At 42.7% G+C, this 18,390-nt stretch overlaps 2 protein-coding genes across 3 annotated transcripts; both read left to right on the plus strand.

Moving 5' to 3' along the window:
* The first annotated feature begins 2,484 nt into the window (after positions 1 to 2,484).
* aldh16a1 (aldehyde dehydrogenase 16 family, member A1) lies at positions 2,485 to 15,552 on the plus strand. Of its 2 annotated transcripts, XM_080855773.1 has the most exons (18): positions 2,485 to 2,527; positions 2,743 to 2,834; positions 3,659 to 3,758; positions 4,220 to 4,346; positions 4,626 to 4,783; positions 5,173 to 5,250; positions 6,784 to 6,971; positions 7,143 to 7,301; positions 8,343 to 8,501; positions 8,643 to 8,799; positions 9,534 to 9,609; positions 9,900 to 10,005; positions 10,132 to 10,262; positions 11,038 to 11,205; positions 11,389 to 11,593; positions 11,688 to 11,873; positions 12,154 to 12,279; positions 13,868 to 15,552. In XM_080855773.1, the coding sequence occupies exons 2-18, from the start codon at positions 2,748 to 2,750 to the stop codon at positions 14,045 to 14,047; spliced, it is 2,391 nt and encodes a 796-aa protein (XP_080711899.1). In that variant the 5' UTR covers positions 2,485 to 2,527; positions 2,743 to 2,747; the 3' UTR covers positions 14,048 to 15,552. The 2 variants fall into 2 exon arrangements, with proteins under 2 accessions (XP_080711899.1, XP_080711900.1); XM_080855774.1 differs by lacking the exons at positions 2,485 to 2,527; positions 3,659 to 3,758 and having other exon boundaries at positions 2,741 to 2,834.
* A 1,014-nt stretch (positions 15,553 to 16,566) lies between these two features.
* Positions 16,567 to 17,992, plus strand: LOC308378760 (ferritin, middle subunit). Its single transcript, XM_080855747.1, has 4 exons — positions 16,567 to 16,857; positions 17,126 to 17,272; positions 17,381 to 17,506; positions 17,666 to 17,992. Exons 1-4 carry the CDS (start codon positions 16,753 to 16,755, stop codon positions 17,819 to 17,821), a joined length of 534 nt encoding a protein of 177 aa, XP_080711873.1. The 5' UTR covers positions 16,567 to 16,752; the 3' UTR covers positions 17,822 to 17,992.
* The last annotated feature ends 398 nt before the right edge of the window (positions 17,993 to 18,390 follow it).

Raw genomic sequence — 18,390 nt, forward strand, 5'->3', positions numbered from 1 at the left:
AAGCCTATCTCAGATGCTTTTTGTGTTGTACACAAGTTAACCTGCAACTATGCTAACTGGTGGAGGTGTACAACGGCACCAACTTGCCGTCTTATCTGGAGAGAGAGGGGAAAATTGGAGAGCAGGAGGAAAGAGATGGTTATTAAAATGATGGTTGGATGGTTTATGCTTTGAAGACTGATGCTGAATATGATTTTAAAATATAAAAAAGAAAAAAGTCTACAGAACTGTATAAAATATATTTCAATGGAATGTTTATTACTTACCTTTTATATTTTTGAAACAATGAAAAAATGAATAAACAGTAATTTAACAAAGTTTGTGAAAGGCGAGACTTACAACAGCTCTATTATTAAAGAATGAAAGTCTGAATGTGAATGCTAACTTACCTGATCAACTCTTCTCCATCACACATAGGAAAAATAACAATAAAATAACAAAAAACACAAAATACGACAAAACATATCAAATTTAAAAAGAAAAGGTCCACAAAAAATCAATAAAAACAATAAAATCTTACGCCAAAATTTTCATTGTGTGTCCTCTGTGTGTATGATTTTCTCAACAGAATAAATCTCAGGTATATTTCACTCAAGTTCATGAAAATGAATTGTATTACTGTATACTTTCTATTTATCAGGGTATATTTCTAACTATACTAAGTATAACTACTTTTACTATTGTAATATGATCAGATAAAACTTTTATATGAAAGATAAAAGTGTATAAATGGCCTTAAACAGCAGAGTACCACATGAAGCCTCATTGACTTATCACACATAAACAGTGACGTTGCTTATACTTAATGCTGCTTTAGAAAGCTCCAGTTGAACTGTATAGCACTTAAAGGCCTGCCAGTTTAATAAAGTAAATGCCTGAAAACAGAGCATATGAGAGGACTTAACAGCTTCTGGCGTTTGGATAAATTAAATGAGTGTTCAGTAGGGGAGAGTTGGATGAGTTGTGCCAGTTTTTACTTAAAGTGACTTTAAAGCGAGGCCATGACAGTAATGCTTCCAACTAAACTATGTACATATATTTCAGGATGTGGTGCATTCCTGGGAACAATCACTTTGGATCTGAAATATAGTATTTAAGAAATATAGCCTTCTGGGGAAAAAAAAGCTATATGCGGGGTAAGTTGTGCGGGTTAAGATGTGCCGTTAGAGAGAATACATTGGGGAAAATTGTGCCATTGATAATTTAAGAAAAACAGTATATTTTCATCTCAGAAACTGTGATGCTATATAAAAGCTAGACAAATTCAATACAAAATTACTAATTTAAGTTTTATTTAAAGTTATTTTACAACATCAAAGGCCAATTTTCTACAAGCCTATTGTGCGACATGAGCACAACAAAGGTTAATGTTCTTAAACAAGGCCTAGGGCTTCATGAACACATCAGAACAAAGTTGAGTTATTAAACAAACAGGCAATTCTATTTAAAGGTAATTTACATGAACACATGTTCAGTTACACAACTTAACCCAGGCCCTTTGGCACAAATCACCCCAATCCCACCTTTTTTGGAAAAAATGCATCATCCAGCAATTTTGAGCTAAAATCATGCTAGCTCTTACTATGTTTTCAAACTTGTCTATAACTGTTCAAACACAACATTTAGAAAATCTTGATCATAGAAATTAAACTTTGGGAGGCAAACAACGTTGTAACCTTTAAACTTAAATGTGCTTATCTCTCATGCAATGAGTTCTTCTATGGTTCTCTAGATACAGGGGATGGCACAACTTCCCTGCACACTCTCCCCCTACTCTTTATGACACAAAACAACAGCAATTCAGTGACTGAAAATACGTATTGTTTTGCAGCCCTGATAACTACAAGTGACCCTGTTTGCCCTGCAGAGAAACAGATGCAGGCCTTCTGCAGTGTGGGATGAAAACGAAAAAAGACATTTCAAGTGGGATGAGTGCAACCTTATAGGGAACTAGCTGTTATAGATCAAACAAATAACTAAAGATATTCAAGTTGCTTTCATGGTACTATTAAGAAACCTTCCCCTGCTGAATAGATAGGCTAAATGTTTTATTTTTAATTTTTAACAATCTTTTCTGATATTGGCAACGCAGTCTTAAAAATATACAGTCTTTTGACTTTTATTATGAAATGAATCTATGAAATTAAGGCAACTTCCTGCTGTTAATAGTGCAAATGTATATCTTCCTTGTATTACACTGCAGCAGTAAACATGGCCATACTATGATAGGACACATAGAGCGCTTGTATACAGCTTTGCCATCTGAATCCATCCACTCTGGTCTCTTCCATGGCATCGGTATAGGCTTTACCACAAGTAGATAATATAGCCAGTCGAAACTTCCCACTGCATCGCTGAGAGCAATCGTGACTGATGGTTGTTAAATCTGTACTTGCCGTTTAAGACGAAGGTTACATTTTGTGGGCGGAGAAATTACTGTATAGGAAGGAAATAGTAAGACTTTCTCTGCTTCATACTGGGGAACACGTTTGTGGCTCTGCAGCATTATTAGTATTTGTGGGAAAAGGTCTGTATTTTCTATGCAATGGATACTAAAATAATACTGCAAATGGAGTTCGTGAATAAAGTGTCTGTATATATATTGTTTGAATCTCAGCGCAGTTCAGCGGTATTGACTTTATAAACTAGCTATGCTGCAAAAAAGAAATGTATCAGCTGTAGTTGTCTAAAGTTATCTTTGTGATGTAACGTTGGTCTTTGACGGACTTATCAACTGGACAGGTGTTATGGCTGGTAGCACCACTAAAACGGTCTTCGAGATTTTTCAGACAATGGATTACGGACCATCCAACTCGACCTTCTCCACTGCTCAGGTAAAGTTAATGACAGATGTCAAACAGGCGCACGTTGGCTCCTACCGATAACATGAAATCATTTCACAGCTCTATGACGGATAACGTTAACGTTGGGTGTTTAACCGTCAAAAAACTATTCTCAGTTTTCGTTATGATGTATGAGGGTGAATTCAGCACGAGCACGCTAATGTAATTAGCATGTTCAGAGTGAACTCACATGCTGGACATGTGAGTCGGCAGTGAGGTTCGGGGTTCAACGTTGTGCTTGACATTTCATGCATCTGCACCTTGTGATTGGAGAGAGCCAGACTCGGTTTTCTGTAAAAAAATATCCCAGGCCAAAGATCGGGCTTGAAGTTCACTATTGTGACAGAGTGACAGAGTAAGAGTGGAGCTTCAAACTGACGGGGTGAAACATTCACCACGATATCGTTGTCATTGGTTAACGAAGGGAGGTGGTGACAAGTGTCTGCCAATAGACCATGTTTTGTTCTTGAATCCTTCCTGTAATCTTTGAGTGAACACTCCCACATGAATCTCTCCGCAAGGGTAGTGAATTCCCGTAAGAGTCCAGGTCATTTCAATAGAGCTCTAGCCTTTGGTCTTAGCTGCACTTAACTTGCTTTTATCAGCAGCAGACTGAGGTTCTCATGACCTTCTCAGTCACATAAAGTCTCGCAAACACACAAACACATTGAAAGAGAACATTTATATCTCAGGTATCCCCCTATGCAAGACTGGTTGAGTGTGAGAGAAACATCTTTAGATGGATTTATATTGCACATGTAAGTACAATCAGGAATCGTCCCTCCCTTAAAGTCCTCCCTCTGTGTGTCTATCAGTCTTGGCTGGAACAGCAGGATGGTTCCCTCGGCCTGTTTGTGGAGGGGAAGTTCGCTCACCCAGCAGGCAGACAGACGCGAAGCCTAACAGACTCCATGGGTGAGAAATGAGAACCCCTCAGAAATCTCAGCTTTCCTGTTTTTTTTTTCTGTCTGTTGATGGATTTTTCATCCTTGTTTGTCAGTCTAGTCTGGTGTCACATCTGATGGTAGTCTTATTTGTGTCTTCATTTGTGCAGTGATTTTTAAGTTTTTTTGTGGTGTGAGTTTTAAGTGAAATGCAGAACACCTTAACATTTTTGCAGAGGCTTAAGTTTAAACTGACCAGCGACTCAGGGCACACTTGCTCGCACATCTCTAAATTAGGACATGGAGCTCAGATACTCCAGGCCTTCTCTTTGATCTTTGGCTGAGTGTAGTCCCAAACTAAAACATCTTTACAAAGTTATCTCTGTTAAGGTGGCAGTGGTATTGGAGACTAACTGAGTAACGTTGTTACCCCACACACACTCCTCTGTGTGTATGTGTGTCTCTGTCTCCCATGCCTTCTTGTCTCTGCAGGTAGGACTGTTTGCAGCCTGATGTGTGCAGTGGAGGAGGATGTGAGTGGCTCTGTCTCCAGTGCAGCCAACAGCTTAAAGGGGTGGAGTGAGCTGAGCTGCCACCAGAGGGCGCAACCTCTCCTGAGGTGACCTAAAAAGACCACACAAACACACACTCTCACAAACACACAGTCTCACTCACTCACTCACTCACTCACTCACTCTCTCTCTCTCACACACACACACACACACACACACACACACACACACACACACACACACTCACACATTACAGCCACTGTTGAGCCATTTTCTAACCACACAACATATATTCATATCAAAGGTAGTGAAGAATTTACCAGGCACACTTTTGGTCCACTGCTCCTCACATGTGTATGTGCCCCCCCTCTCCTTCTCTCTCTCAGGATGGCCAGTGCTCTGCAGAGGCACAGCCAGTGTGTGTCAGAGCTGTGTGAGCTTTCCCAGTCTCCGTGCTCCCCTGCAGCGCTGGTGCGACTGGCCCAGTACTACGCCGGCTGGGCTCAGCTCAGGGACACACTCATCCCCGACTGGACAGCCAGAGGTGGGGAGCTGTCCTCTGATGTGCTCTGATTTGTGATATTTATCTATGTCTTATCTGTGATATTGTGCAATATGTGTTTGTTAGCTGCTGTCTGTGTCTGTCTGTGTGTGCATGTGTGAGTGTGTGAGTGTATGAGTGTATGAGTGTGTGAGTGTGTGAGTGTGTGAGTGTGTGAGTGTGTGTGTGTGTGTGTGTGTGTGTGTGTGTGTGTGTGTGTGTGTGTGTCTGTCTGTGTGTGTGTGTGTGTGTGTGTGTGTGTGTGTGTGTGTGTGTGTGTGTGTGTGTGTGTGTGTGTGTGTGTGTGTGTGTGTGTGTGTGTGTGTGTGTGTGTGTGTGTGTGAGAGTGTGTTTATGTTAGTGGTGCTCACATGTTTACTGCTGTTTCTCAGGTGTGGTGGCAGTGGTTGGGTCTGATGACTGCTCACTGTACTCTCTCTGGCTCAAGATCTTACCAGCTTTAGCTGTGGGTAAGTCTGCCTGCAGTTTTCCACACACACATTTACCCAAGTTTGGCAAGAGAGGAGACATTTTGATGGCTTTTGAATGTGATACCATAAACGTATAAACAGTGTAATAAGTTGTCCTGGTCTAAACAAATAGAGAAAATACTTAATAAAATGAGTTGCGCCCTTGCGTTAGTTAGAAGGTGCAGCACATTCCTCACACAGGAATTGATGGAGAGAGTGGTTAGCAACTTGGTTCTGGGTCAGATGGAGTATTGTAACATTGTATGGTCTAATGCCTGCAGAAAACATCTAGTCAAACTTCAACTGGTGCAGAACAGTAGCCTGGTGACACCAGCCTACGTATTTCCGCCTGAATTGATTTCAAGCTCATACTCAGTCTGGCCCAACCCCATTGACAATCGTCTCCAGAACTCAAAATTTTGCAGGACCAATCAGCGAACAGTTCAGAGCTGTGACGCAAAACTCGCCTTGGAGGAAAAGACACGAAAAGCTATCGGAAAAGTTGTCTCAATTCTCGAGAACATCAGAAAATTAAAAGGAGAACAAGAGTATTTTCTTGTAAGTTTTATGATTGGAAAGGACGTCGTAGCTCTTCTCCCAACTGGCTTTGGGAAGAGTTTAATCTACCGAATGCTTACTAAACGTTGCTGATTGGTTAAGGGAACTCCAATGATTTTAAACCTCAAGATAAGCACCCGCCCATCTCGGAAACCAAAATGCATTGGGTTGGCCCAGACTGAAAGACGGAATGAAATGGAGTCACAGGCTGGTAACGGCCAGGCTAGCAGAACAGGGCAGCTAGGTTAATTCTCAAATGCCCACAGCATACTAATATTAATGACATGCACTATCGCCTAAACTGGTTAAGAGTGGAAGACAAACTAAGAGCATCACTATTGATTTCAACATGGGCAATTATAAATAATAAAGTCCCACTGAAACAATTCAGTTTGTTTTGTAAAACGGCTCACATCTATAGTACAAGGTCTGCAATGGAGGGGAGATTTGTTGTACCCAGGGCTAACACTAATTCCTTACAACGTACAGTAAGATACAGCGCCATTATAGAATGGAACAGGATGCCAACTTCTATGACTAGAATCAATTCTAAGACCATTTTTTTTTTTTAAACAAGTTAGGAAGTATTTGGGAAAGATCTGATTAGATAACTGGTTTCTAATTTAGGTAGGCATGCAGGGTGTGTGTTTAATGTTCATCTGTTATAGTGTGTGAGATTTTTTTTCTTTTTCTTGATGCTTCTTTGTTTTTGTTTTAATCTACATAGTTTTCTATTTGAATTGATGTTGTATTTGTTTCATGTTATATGGAATGATTTCTTATTTAAGAAGGACCCCAGGAAGAATAGCGGGGGTGTCTGCCCCAGCTAATGGGGATCCAATAAATAAATACATAAATAAATAAATAATCTGTATTGATTTAAACATTTTAATTTTAGCAAAAGTACTATTGCTGGAAGAAGGTGCTGTTGAGCGAATGTGAAAACTTACATACAGCTTAACTTCTGTGTGGCAGGCAACACTGTTGTGGTGGTACCTGGGATGCCAACAGCCCCTCCCTCACTCCTATTGGCTCAAGTGTTCGGAGAGGCTGGACTTCCTGTTGGAGTGCTGAATGTGATTACGGGAAGTGATGTGTCTCTGGGTGCCAAAGTAGCTCAGAATCCCAACATGGCATACATGACATTCACTGGCAACAAACAGGTGTGCATTTGAGTGTGTGTGGTGTGGTGGAGCAGTGGAAGTGTGCTACACGTTAGCATGTATGATTTTACATCACCTTTTGTTTTTCACACATACTTCTCATCAAGTCATGTTATCCCCCCCCCCCCCCCCCCCCCTCTCTCTTTCTCTCTTTCTCTCTCTCTCTCTCAGGATGCAGAGGCACTTTGTAGGCAGACGGCAGGTTTGGGTGTACCTGTTTCTCTGTCTCTCTCCCTCGACTCTATGTGTCCATTCATTATCTTTGAATCTGCTGACATTGACAGTGCTGTGGATGGTGTGATGGAAACAGTCTTCAAAAAGAGGAGAGAGGTACTAGAATTCGTGAATGATATTAGATACATTTCTCTGTGTCCATATCAGAATACCTCAGTCAGACACAACAGTATTTCTTCTGCCCCCATTGAAGTCTGTCCTATCCCCACAGTACAGGGCCCTTGTGATGGCACATTGAAGTCTGTCCTATCCCCACAGTACAGGGCCCTTGTGATGGCACATTGAAGTCTGTCCTATCCGCACAGTACATGGCCCTTGTGATGGCACATTGAAGTCTGTCCTATCCGCACAGTACATGGCCCTTGTGATGGCACATTGAAGTCTGTCCTATCCGCACAGTACATGGCCCTTGTGATGGCACATTGAAGTCTGTCCTATCCGCACAGTACATGGCCCTTGTGATGGCACATTGAAGTCTGTCCTATCCCTACAGTACAGGGCCCTGGTGATGGCACATTGAAGTCTGTCCTATCCCCACAGTACATGGCCCTTGTGATGGCACATTGAAGTCTGTCCTATCCGCACAGTACAGGGCCCTTGTGATGGCACATTGAAGTCTGTCCTATCCCTACAGTACAGGGCCCTTGTGATGGCACATTGAAGTCTGTCCTATCCCCACAGTACAGGGCCCTTGTGATGGCACATTGAAGTCTGTCCTATCCCTACAGTACAGGGCCCTTGTGATGGCACATTGAAGTCTGTCCTATCCGCACAGTACATGGCCCTTGTGATGGCACATTGAAGTCTGTCCTATCCCTACAGTACAGGGCCCTGGTGATGGCACATTTCCCTTCCCACAAATCCAACCCAGCCCAGTTTACAAATAAGTTATAAAGTCAATAAATGAGCAATGTTGCGACTATTCACATTTATACTGTTAGATTTACATAGTGCCATTGGACACTGTGCTTGAACAAAGGCACCAAGACTGCCTCAGGAAGAGATGTATCTTTCTACTGTGTTCAGGTGGAAGGGGATTTTTCATCCATACTTACTGCTCTTCTAAATTCAGGGCTTATTGAAAAATGCGAGCCACATGGTGTCATTGTTGAGTAAGCTTTTTCTTCTGTGTCCCAGTGCCAGTGGGCGCTTTACGTGCAGGAGTCTGTGCTGAAGAGTGTGGTCGCTCGCTTGAAGCTGCGCCTGGCTGGGATGAAGAGCATCCCTCTTCAGTCCGAGGCACACAGAGCTCTGGTGGACACTGCAGTGCAAGAGGCTGAGCGCCAGGGGGCAACAGTGAGTCAACATTGTGTGTGTGTGTGTGTGTGTGTGTGTGTGTGTGTGTGTGTGTATTTATGTATACATAAAGATATTTATATATATATATAATGATGCAATTCTCTGGTAAACATGGTCTTTGGTATTCTATTGTGTCAGATCATCCAGCCATGTCCTCCACCCCCATCTGGTACCCTCTACCCCCCGACCCTGCTGTGTGGGGTCGCCCCATCCTGCCAGGCGGTGGTATGCCCCGCCCCTGGACCCGTCCTACCCCTCCTTTCTTTTAGGGGCCCTGGAGAGGGGGTTACTCTGGGTAATCTCTCATCACCCTCCCAAACATGAAAACACCTCTCCAGACACACACACACACACACACACACACACACACACACACACACATGCCCTAAGTGTTCCCTCATCAGCACCCTAACACCCACTCTTAACACCCTCTTAAGTAACTTTTCCTTTCCAGACAGTTTCACAACTCAAGATCCAAAGTATTTGCATTCTCAGTTCAATACAGTACCGTCCGAACCTACACAAATACTTCCACTCAGTCTCCACACAGTTCCGGGGAGCCACATGGTCAAAATGAAATCAAATCTTTGCTATCTGCAGGACTTTGAGCCTAGCACACCAGCACTATAGTTACCACACAGACACATGACGCAGGAAGCTTCTTACACATCAGTAGCTACAGCACACCAGCCCTTCGACAGCTGATTAAATGAAGCTCCCACTATATAGAAAACCACAAGAGAGAACAGCACCTCTCATGGATTTCAGATGTTGTTGAGGGTGTCTAAAACACACAAATACACACGGCTCTAAATGAAAATGGCTTTGTGGCCAACACACATTGTCCAAACGCTCCCATTCACTTCAGTCCCTGGCATTCTCTGATACTCTTCCTCTCCTAAGATCCCCACAGAGAAACCTTAAGTGGTGAATACAGGACAACGTGTGACATACAAACGTAATTTTATTGAATTGAATTAAATGCTCAGTGGCAATGTTGTCTTTTTATAAATGTATGTCTTCTCCCAGGGAACCATAGCTCTCATGGCCAGGCTGCCTCCATCTGGACTGAAGACCTGACTCTGGCTCTGGAGACCACCAAGAGGTACACAGATCTGCAGTCTGTTGGCAAACACACCTGTTTGAATGTGTTTACAGTAATAGCCTATGCTGTCCCTATTTGAGTGGGTTTACATTAATAGCCTATGCTGACTCAGGTGTTAGGGGTTGGATTTGGTTAAGGTGATGTTCAGTGAACAATTAGAAAGACTGAACTTGAATTATCGACAAATCAGCACTAATAGTCTCTGTAATCAAGTGCTCCCCGTAAATGAATGTAAACCGTTGTGAAAAGAGCACTGCGTGGCATCTATAAGTGTTTCTCTCTGTCCTCAGCCTTTCTGTGGGCTCAGTGTGGGTGAACTCCCTCTCCGTCTCCGACCCCTCACTCTCCCTCTCAGGACGGAAGAACAGTGGCAACTGCACGGATGGAGGAAGGGAGGTAGGCGCCTCTCAGATAATGGCCATTGTGACCTTTGAACACTCCGTGATACTTTAGCTCTGCACTTTCAGCACATGTTTCCTACTGTCAAGACTCTTCATTTTGGAGCTGCTGTGTCGTCTGCAGGGCCTGTACCAGTTCCTGAGGCCCTCCTGCTCCTCTCCTCTGCCCCGTTCATCACCGTGTGCTCTGGACTACGCTGGCTTCGGAGCAGCTGCAGCCAAGGCCTCTGTCCCTGAGGGATTCGACCCTGCCAGGTATGTGTTCAACTAGTTGACATTAGTGTAGTTAAGAGGAAGTGTGTGTGTGTGTGTGTGTGTGTGTGTGTGTGTGTGTGTGTGTGTGTGTGTTTGAAGATCGACTTGTGTGTTTAGTGGTGATGTCCATTAAATGTCTATTAAAACCGAGCACAGGGCTTGAGGACAACAGCGATCTTTGATTCTGACCACTTTCTCCTTCTTCCTGTCTGTCTCTCATGGTCTCTTTCTTCCTGTCTGTCTCTCATGGTCTCTTTCTTCCTGTCTGTCTCTCATGGTCTCTTCCTTCCTGTCTGTCTCTCATGGTCTCTTCCTTCCTGTCTGTCTCTCATGGTCTCTTCCTTCCTGTCTGTCTCTCATGGTCTCTTCCTTCCTGTCTGTCTCTCATGGTCTCTTCCTTCCTGTCTGTCTCTCATGGTCTCTTCCTTCCTGTCTGTCTCTCATGGTCTCTTTCTTCATGTCTGTCTCTCATGGTCTCTTCCTTCCTGTCTGTCTCTCATGGTCTCTTCCTTCCTGTCTGTCTCTCATGGTCTCTTCCTTCCTGTCTGTCTCTCATGGTCTCTTCCTTCCTGTCTGTCTCTCATGGTCTCTTTCTTCATGTCTGTCTCTCATGGTCTCTTTCTTCATGTCTGTCTCTCATGGTCTCTTTCTTCATGTCTGTCTCTCATGGTCTCTTTCTTCCTGTCTGTCTCTCATGGTCTCTTTCTTCCTGTCTGTCTCTCATGGTCTCTTCCTTCCTGTCTGTCTCTCATGGTGTCCCTTTCTGGTTTTGTAGCATCCCTCGCTCCTACTCCCACTTTGTTGCGGGTCGTTCATGCAAAGCTGATTCCGGCTGCAGTAGGGCTGTGCTGTCACCAGAGGGAGCTGTGCTGGCCCACTGCCCTGACGGGGGACGCAAGGACGTCAGGAATGCTGTGGAGGCAGCCATTAAAGCACAGCCAAGGTGAGCCAATATCATGGCTCTTATCAAACACAGAGGGGGTTTTACAATGTGTGTGTCTATGTCTGTGTGTTTCTGTGTGTGTGTGTGTGTGTGTGTGTGTGTGTGTGTGTGTGTGTGTGTGTGTGTGTGTGTTTAAGGAGCAGGTGTTAGTATTTGAAGATCATCTTATTGTATTTTCTGCAGCTGGATGAAGAAGAGTCCTTCTGCACGTGCTCAGTCCCTTTATTCTCTAGCTGGCCTCCTTGGGCAGAAAAGGCAGCCCCTGGTGACATCAATTCAAACCCAAACTGGCCTCTCGTTGGAGGACGCCAATCAGGAAGTAGACCTCAGTATTTCAAGGCTGTATGAGTGGGCAGCCCGCTGTGACAAGGATATGTGTGGAGTGCCGGTAAGCCTTCATTTACATGTCATCCTTTCACAGATGCCTTTCCAGACAAGTTTACTTATTCTTTTTCTAATCAGGTATCCTTTTATCTTTTAAGCTCCTCCCTCAGTCCGGCTCTGCTCTCTCTATCTCTGAGCCAGTCGGAGTTCTAGGTGTGGTGCTTCCTGACTCCAAGTCCCTCCTGCCTTTGGTTTCACTGCTAGGTGCAGCAGTTGCCATGGGCAACGCTGTTGTTATGGTGCCAAGTGAGAAATACCCTCTACCTGCTCTAGAGTTTATTCAGGTGGGTTTCATATGATGTACAAAGTATTCAAGCCTTTTTTTATTGTCAGATGCACAGAACAACACAGGATCAGACTGGACACTGGCATTCTTGTGACATCAACCGACATTTTATTACAATGGCAATGAATGTATGTGTGAGTGTGTGCATATGAGTATGAGTGTGTGCATATGAGTATATGAGTATGGATGCTTGAGTGTGTGCATATGAGTATGAGTGTTTGATTGTGTGCATATGAGTATGAGTTTTTAAGTGTGTTTCTTCTGTGTTTTTCTTTTAGATTCTTCAGAGTTCTGATCTCCCAGGAGGTGTGGTCAGTATTATCAGTGGAGGCCGAGATCAGCTGACACAGGCCTTAGCCAATCACAGTGTCATCCAGGCTGTATGGTACTGGGGCAGTAAGGAGGTAAGGCTCTACAGTATACCTGTGTGATTCCATCTTGGACCTTATTTTGAGGATGATATTGGCTGGCAGAAAGGGTCGATTCCACCTGATTGGGTTGTCTACACCAGCGAGAAACAAAATTCTCTGCCAAGGCGTTTAATTTTAAATATGGGCATAACAAAAGATAATACTCTGACATGGAACATAAGAATGCGACAATCATAAATTAATTTAATTAAAAAAGTCTGATTTATACATCTGGCAATTAATATCACGTTCCCTGTTTTGGAAGAGTGGCACATTATGCTTACACATTTCTGTAATCAGCCGGGAAGCAGGTGCAAACCTGTGTTATGAGTTAAAGCAATCTAGCTCGGCTTTCTCTGGCTATCCTCACACATAACCTGGCAGGCTTTTAAAAAAGAATGAAATGTAAAGTTAAACCCCTTGAAAGACTTGAGCATCTGGGAAGAGGTAGGCCTAGTCTACTGATCTTGTTATTTCTAGTCTCATAGTGTAGTCCTATTAGAGCAGAAAAAAGCATGCCATGCAACAGTGCAATCTTTGCAAAAGATCTCTTTTCCGTGACAGAATGCAGAGATTGCATTCAGGTTGGTATAGGTGTTCAAATTCCTTTGTCCAAATGTCAGCACCCCAGAGTTCAAGTGGTTTGTGTTGAATGTTCTACTTGTGCCAAATGTTCTGAAATAAATACTTCAGAATTTACGGGAGATTGACTATCCATCTCAGTAAAAATAATGACAGGCTGAAAATCACATAGGCTATCGTGTTAAACAGTATAGCAATCAGTTCAAAGGGATGTGTTAGGTCATTTTCAAACAGTTCTGACAAGCAACAATTATGTCTCAACAAATGTATTTGTTTGGAACAGAAAAAGCACTACAGTGTATTCCATGTATTCCATGTTGAGGGATTGCTCAACAAAACTATTTGTCGGCCTTAACCAAACTTTTCACTTATTAACTTCGGCCTGACGCTGCCCACTGAGTGCCTCTGATGACACCTTTACCGCTCTTTTCATTGCAGGAGCCACATTGCGCATGTGCTTCCGTTTCCACCAGTTGTTATCGTCCTCAAAATAGGGGGCCTTGACTGACACAGACATACACAGAACTATCAACACAGCTGAAATAGGGGCCCTTGATTTACACAGACCTACACAGAACTATCAACACAGCTGAAATAGGGGCCCTTGACTTACACAGACCTACACAGAACAATCAATACAGCTAAAATAGGGGCCCTTGACTTACACAGACCTACACAGAACTATCAACACAGCTGAAACTTGTTGTTCCCACTCTGTGTCAAGCTGTAAACGTGACTGCAAGTCGAAAGAAATTTAGACTCAACTCATTGAAAATGTGATGAGACCTCAACAGTTAGACCTTAACCAAGGGCCCAAACAACAAGCCTATAAACATCCCCCCCTTATTTTACATGGATCCTACTCTTGAAATCTCTATTGACTTGACTGCCAGTGTCATCAATCCTGTTAGGGGGGAAAAAAACATCTTGATCCTGAGTTGTAGCATAATGTCTATCTCTTTTGTGGACTTAAATGTATCCTCTCTCTCTCTATCTCTAGGGCTGTCAGTTTCTGCAGCATACCTGCTCTAGCCCTTTGAAGCGCCTGTGGCTTCACTGTGAGGGAGATGGGCAGAAGGCCGGAGAAGGAGGGCTCTGGAGTCTCCCTCATCCCTCGCTCATGGAGGAGATGTGGAGGCAGGCTGTCGTCTGGAAGAGTGTGTGGATCCCAACTGCCTAAAGAGTTTGCCTGAAATGATATACTTAGTAGAGATCACCCAGATTAAAGAAGAATACAATTTATTTTCCTTTTTTTAAGTAAGAAGGGTGGCATGGGGGGGTTATTTTAGGTCATGGCTGGTGCAGAGATTATTTAACAAATTTAGCTACATGTGAAACAGTCATTTGGGGGCTTTTTTTAGGTGAGGATCAGGATGAAGCTCCTTGTACACTTCTGTTTTTTTTATGGTCACATGGACAGTTGTGGCTATAAGAAAAAAGGAACAAAGGTTGTCCTCGCAGTAAGGCATGTGATTTGTGGTCCTTTAACACATCTTGGAAGGGGTGTATGACCTCGTAAAAACTAATTTTTACTTTGGTTCTCACATTCTTCTTATGATCAAAGGGTCCTGTGGCCGTAGATTTGTGAACTGAGTGAACAGAACTAGTAAACTAGTGAACTGAGCCATAATGTGCTATCGCATGATTTGGAATACAGCTGATAACAATAGAAAGACAAGGCAAATGTTGGGCTGAGAGCCCACGGGATCCTCACAGCTACCTCATACTCTGCAGTGACATACTTAATACTTAATTCATCATTCTGCCTTAACATATTAGTGATAATATAGAAACTGGGATATTGGAATGCTGCCAAAAATTAAATGAATTCGCCTCAGGATTAGATTGTAATATTATGCTGCATGGAGAGATTTGAAGGATTGAATGGATTGAAGGAACTAACTGGTGTGTGTTTAAAAATGCATCTTGAAGAATCCCTTATACTTTTTAAATGTGTAGAGAAATCATGGTTATAATACAGCAGTGTGGTGAACATGAAGCGGTTTTGCAAAAGCAAGTGTCATGAGGCCCGTGTGCAGAGACATGTTTCTTGTTAGGTCAGGCAGAAAGGCCTGTTTTCGAAAACAGGCCTACAGGTGCAGGTTTATGGAGACAGCCAAGCATTCATGGAGGGGTCTCGGGATAAGAGATGCAGATAAGTCAAGGACAGGCGGAGCCTCCCAAAAACTTGTAAACATGGTCTTTGAAACATTGGCAAGGACACCAGCCTGCTCTCACAAGTCACCATTGTCTTAAAATGTTTCAAAAGTGACCAGAAATATTCTGAGCAGGGATAAAATGTATAGGTTTGAGAGAATATTCTGATTAGCTTAACTTGGACAAGTTTTGGGTGTTCAATCGGTTCAATTCGGATAGCTAAGTTTTAGGCTTTTGATTGGAAAAAGCATGGTGACGAAATATGCCATTTTAAAAAGATAGTGCACTGTTTTTTTGACAGAGCTGCTCCATGGACCACAACTCTGACTGAATGAAAAGTCTGCAAGATCGAATAAAGCTTCAGTTCATCGCATTCGGTTTTCTGACTCATTGAAGTTTAAACTCTAAGATTTGAAGAGGTTGTTTTGCTACAACAAATGTAACATGGGTGTAGCCTACCTGTCTCTGATGTGAAAATAAAGAACATAAAAGAGATATTTGTATTACTGTTAATGGGAATTCATTAAGTCTGCCAAATCTAATACCTAACTTTAATCTTGTTTTTTTTTTTTACTGTTGGGAATGTTTTGGTTCCATTATAAAGTTATTTGTCCTTTCCACCATGCTATCAGTTTGTTTCAATACCTCACACTTAACTGTTTCGTAAACTTTGGCACCTCGCTCAAGCCTCTATTATTCACACACAGTCTTTTTTCCCTACTCAGATAAGGAAATTACTTGGCAACGCCACAGTGCTTAGTCACAATGACGCAGCAATTTCAGACCACATTTGAATCAGCACTGTCATGAACCGTTAACACTATTCAAAAAGGCTGAAATATTGAGTTGTGACAAAATGCAAAGTCACTATTCTTCAAGTATCCCTGGCTCCCGATGACAAATAGGAAATGGTATGAAAGAAAAACTGCTGAGCACAAAGGCTATCTCAGCAGTGCTGAATAATCATAATATTAGTGTAATGGGGTCAAAGTGCTAACTAGATGCCACGTTATCTTTTTGGAACAAGTTCATGTGTGTGTACCTAGTACGTAAAGAGGCTACACATTTTCACCTTAGATAACTCCCTCCTGTCATAATGCTGTGTCGTATTGCAACAGATCAGAGAATTGAACCTCACTGTAAAGTGCCAGCAAGTATGAAAATGATACGAAAAATGCAATCATAATTACTGGAGTTTATTGTACATGCCTGCCTTCAACATGTAGTAAGCAACCTTTTCATTATATTTTGGAAGAAAACAAAACAGATAAGTATTTGAAACTATGAGGGAAAGCTAAACCTACATAAATAGGCTACATCTCATAAAAACGTTATCACATACATTATATCTGTTACTGGTCTTTTTATGATGCCAGATTTTGCAGATTCATCATGTCATGTGAGCAATCAAGTACAGTTGGACTTTCTACGAGTTCTGCCCATCTCTTGCTTCACTGGTATGGCTGTTCTTGATTGGCTCACTCTGTTGCCGTCGTTTCCAGTGACGCAGCTTATTTGGAACAATAAATAAGCAGAACTGCGACTGCCATTTTATCTTTGTGGAGAAGACGCTAGAAGAGGTTCTTGCTTCAACAGTGCTTGAACGGAACTTCTTTCCTTCGTCTGAGACTTCGTTGCATTCCTTGTTTTGCTTAGGATTTGAGTCATACATTAAATTATATTTTTCTATTTCATTTTGATAACAAAACCCGGAAAAATATCGCCGAAATGGAGACTTCTCAGATTCGCCAGAACTTTCACCGTGACTGCGAGGCAGCCATCAACCGCATGATCAATATGGAGCTGTTTGCCTCATACACCTACACCTCAATGGTAAGTTTTCGCAAAAGATGTAACGTTCTGTTAATTCATGAAAATGACTCCATTGAGTGATTTCATATATTTAGTTAAATGTTTCATGTTGGCCTAAAACATACGGTGTGACGTTGCCCAATGGTTGCGTCGTAAACAACCCCGTTTGGTAACTGAATTTACTAATTAGGAAAGGACGCAAGACTGATTAGTTGCATTGTTCAGATACCAAAATCTCCCTACACTTAACCTGTGATGGTAACTATGTGTGTTCCCTTTGAACTCTAAGGCGTATTATTTTGACCGTGACGACGTCGCCCTTCCTGGATTTTCTCACTTCTTCAAAGAGAACAGCGATGAGGAACGGGAGCATGCGGATAAATTGATGGCCTTCCAGAACAAAAGGGGCGGGCGCATCTTCCTCCAGGATGTGAAGGTCAGGGTCGTTTTCATAAATTTGTGTAATGTTATTTGTTATCTCTTGCTGTTTTCCGTTAATGATAGTCCAGTGTTTGACCTCATATTTACTCTTTGACCACTCTAGAAGCCAGAGCGAGATGAGTGGGGTAGTGGGCTCGAGGCCATGGTGTGCGCTCTGCAGTTGGAGAAGAACGTCAACCAGGCCCTGCTGGACCTGCACAAGATCGCCTCTGAGAAAGTGGATCCTCATGTAAGTAACCATACTTCTTCGTTGAAGCTCAAGATCTCATTGACTATTGAAACAAACTGCATGTGATCAGAATGTAATTCATTGGATGTGATGCATCACACATGAAACATGGCAGGACTTGCCCATACTCATTGGATTCATTTTCTGTCCATCCATTAGCTCTGTGACTTCCTGGAGTCCCATTACCTGACTGAGCAGGTGGATGCCATCAAGAAGCTGGGCGACATCGTCACCAACCTCACAAAGATGGATGCCGCCAACAATAAGATGGCAGAGTACTTGTTTGACAAGCATACTATGGGAAGCAAAAGCTAAATGAAGGGCTCAGCCTATGTTCTCAGTCTCTGCTTGGCTACTCCTTTAATTTGCCATTTCCTTCATTCGTCTTATGGCAGCCACTCCAATTGCTGTCGCAAGGTTAAGGCTGTCTTCCAGACTGATTTTAAACCGCAGTTGTCAATCTGATGAATAAACATTTTGAGCAGATTCTGTGTGGCATTTTCGTTTTATATTTGGTTGTGTTTTTGTCCTTGGGTTAGTGGTTAGACCATAGTGAACATCCCTGACCACACTTTACCATAAATCATTACTGTAAAATAACTAGGCACAAAGAAAGGTTAAGATATTCATGTGTCAAGATGGCTGAGTGAGTGCACCTTAATAGAGTCCTTAAATGTAGGTGATGCATTGCACCACAACAGCCTGATGGGAGAGAACTGGGTTGTTTGCAACCATGGGCATTCTGGCCAGAACACTGAATTTGGGCACATTTCAATCTTGTCAGGTTCTTTTGAGTGGACATGAGGGGTGCACTGTAGAGCACAATTGGCCCCAGAAGGGGGATGAAACTTTATGACTTAAGGAGACGTTCACAAAAATATCAA

This window comes from Sprattus sprattus (genome assembly GCF_963457725.1).
Source record: "Sprattus sprattus genome assembly, chromosome: 18".
Taxonomy (NCBI): Eukaryota; Metazoa; Chordata; class Actinopteri; order Clupeiformes; family Clupeidae; genus Sprattus; species Sprattus sprattus.

Coding starts and splice junctions, on each gene's coding strand:
- aldh16a1 (XM_080855773.1), top strand. CDS start 2,748: ATGGCTGGTAGCACCACTAAAACGGTCTTCGAGATTTTTCAGACAATG. Junction 11,206..11,388: donor GCCATTAAAGCACAGCCAAG/GTGAGCCAATAT, acceptor TATTTTCTGCAG/CTGGATGAAGAAGAGTCCTT. Junction 11,874..12,153: donor CTGCTCTAGAGTTTATTCAG/GTGGGTTTCATA, acceptor TTTTTCTTTTAG/ATTCTTCAGAGTTCTGATCT.
- LOC308378760 (XM_080855747.1), top strand. CDS start 16,753: ATGGAGACTTCTCAGATTCGCCAGAACTTTCACCGTGACTGCGAGGCA. Junction 17,273..17,380: donor TCTTCCTCCAGGATGTGAAG/GTCAGGGTCGTT, acceptor TGACCACTCTAG/AAGCCAGAGCGAGATGAGTG. Junction 17,507..17,665: donor CTGAGAAAGTGGATCCTCAT/GTAAGTAACCAT, acceptor TCCATCCATTAG/CTCTGTGACTTCCTGGAGTC.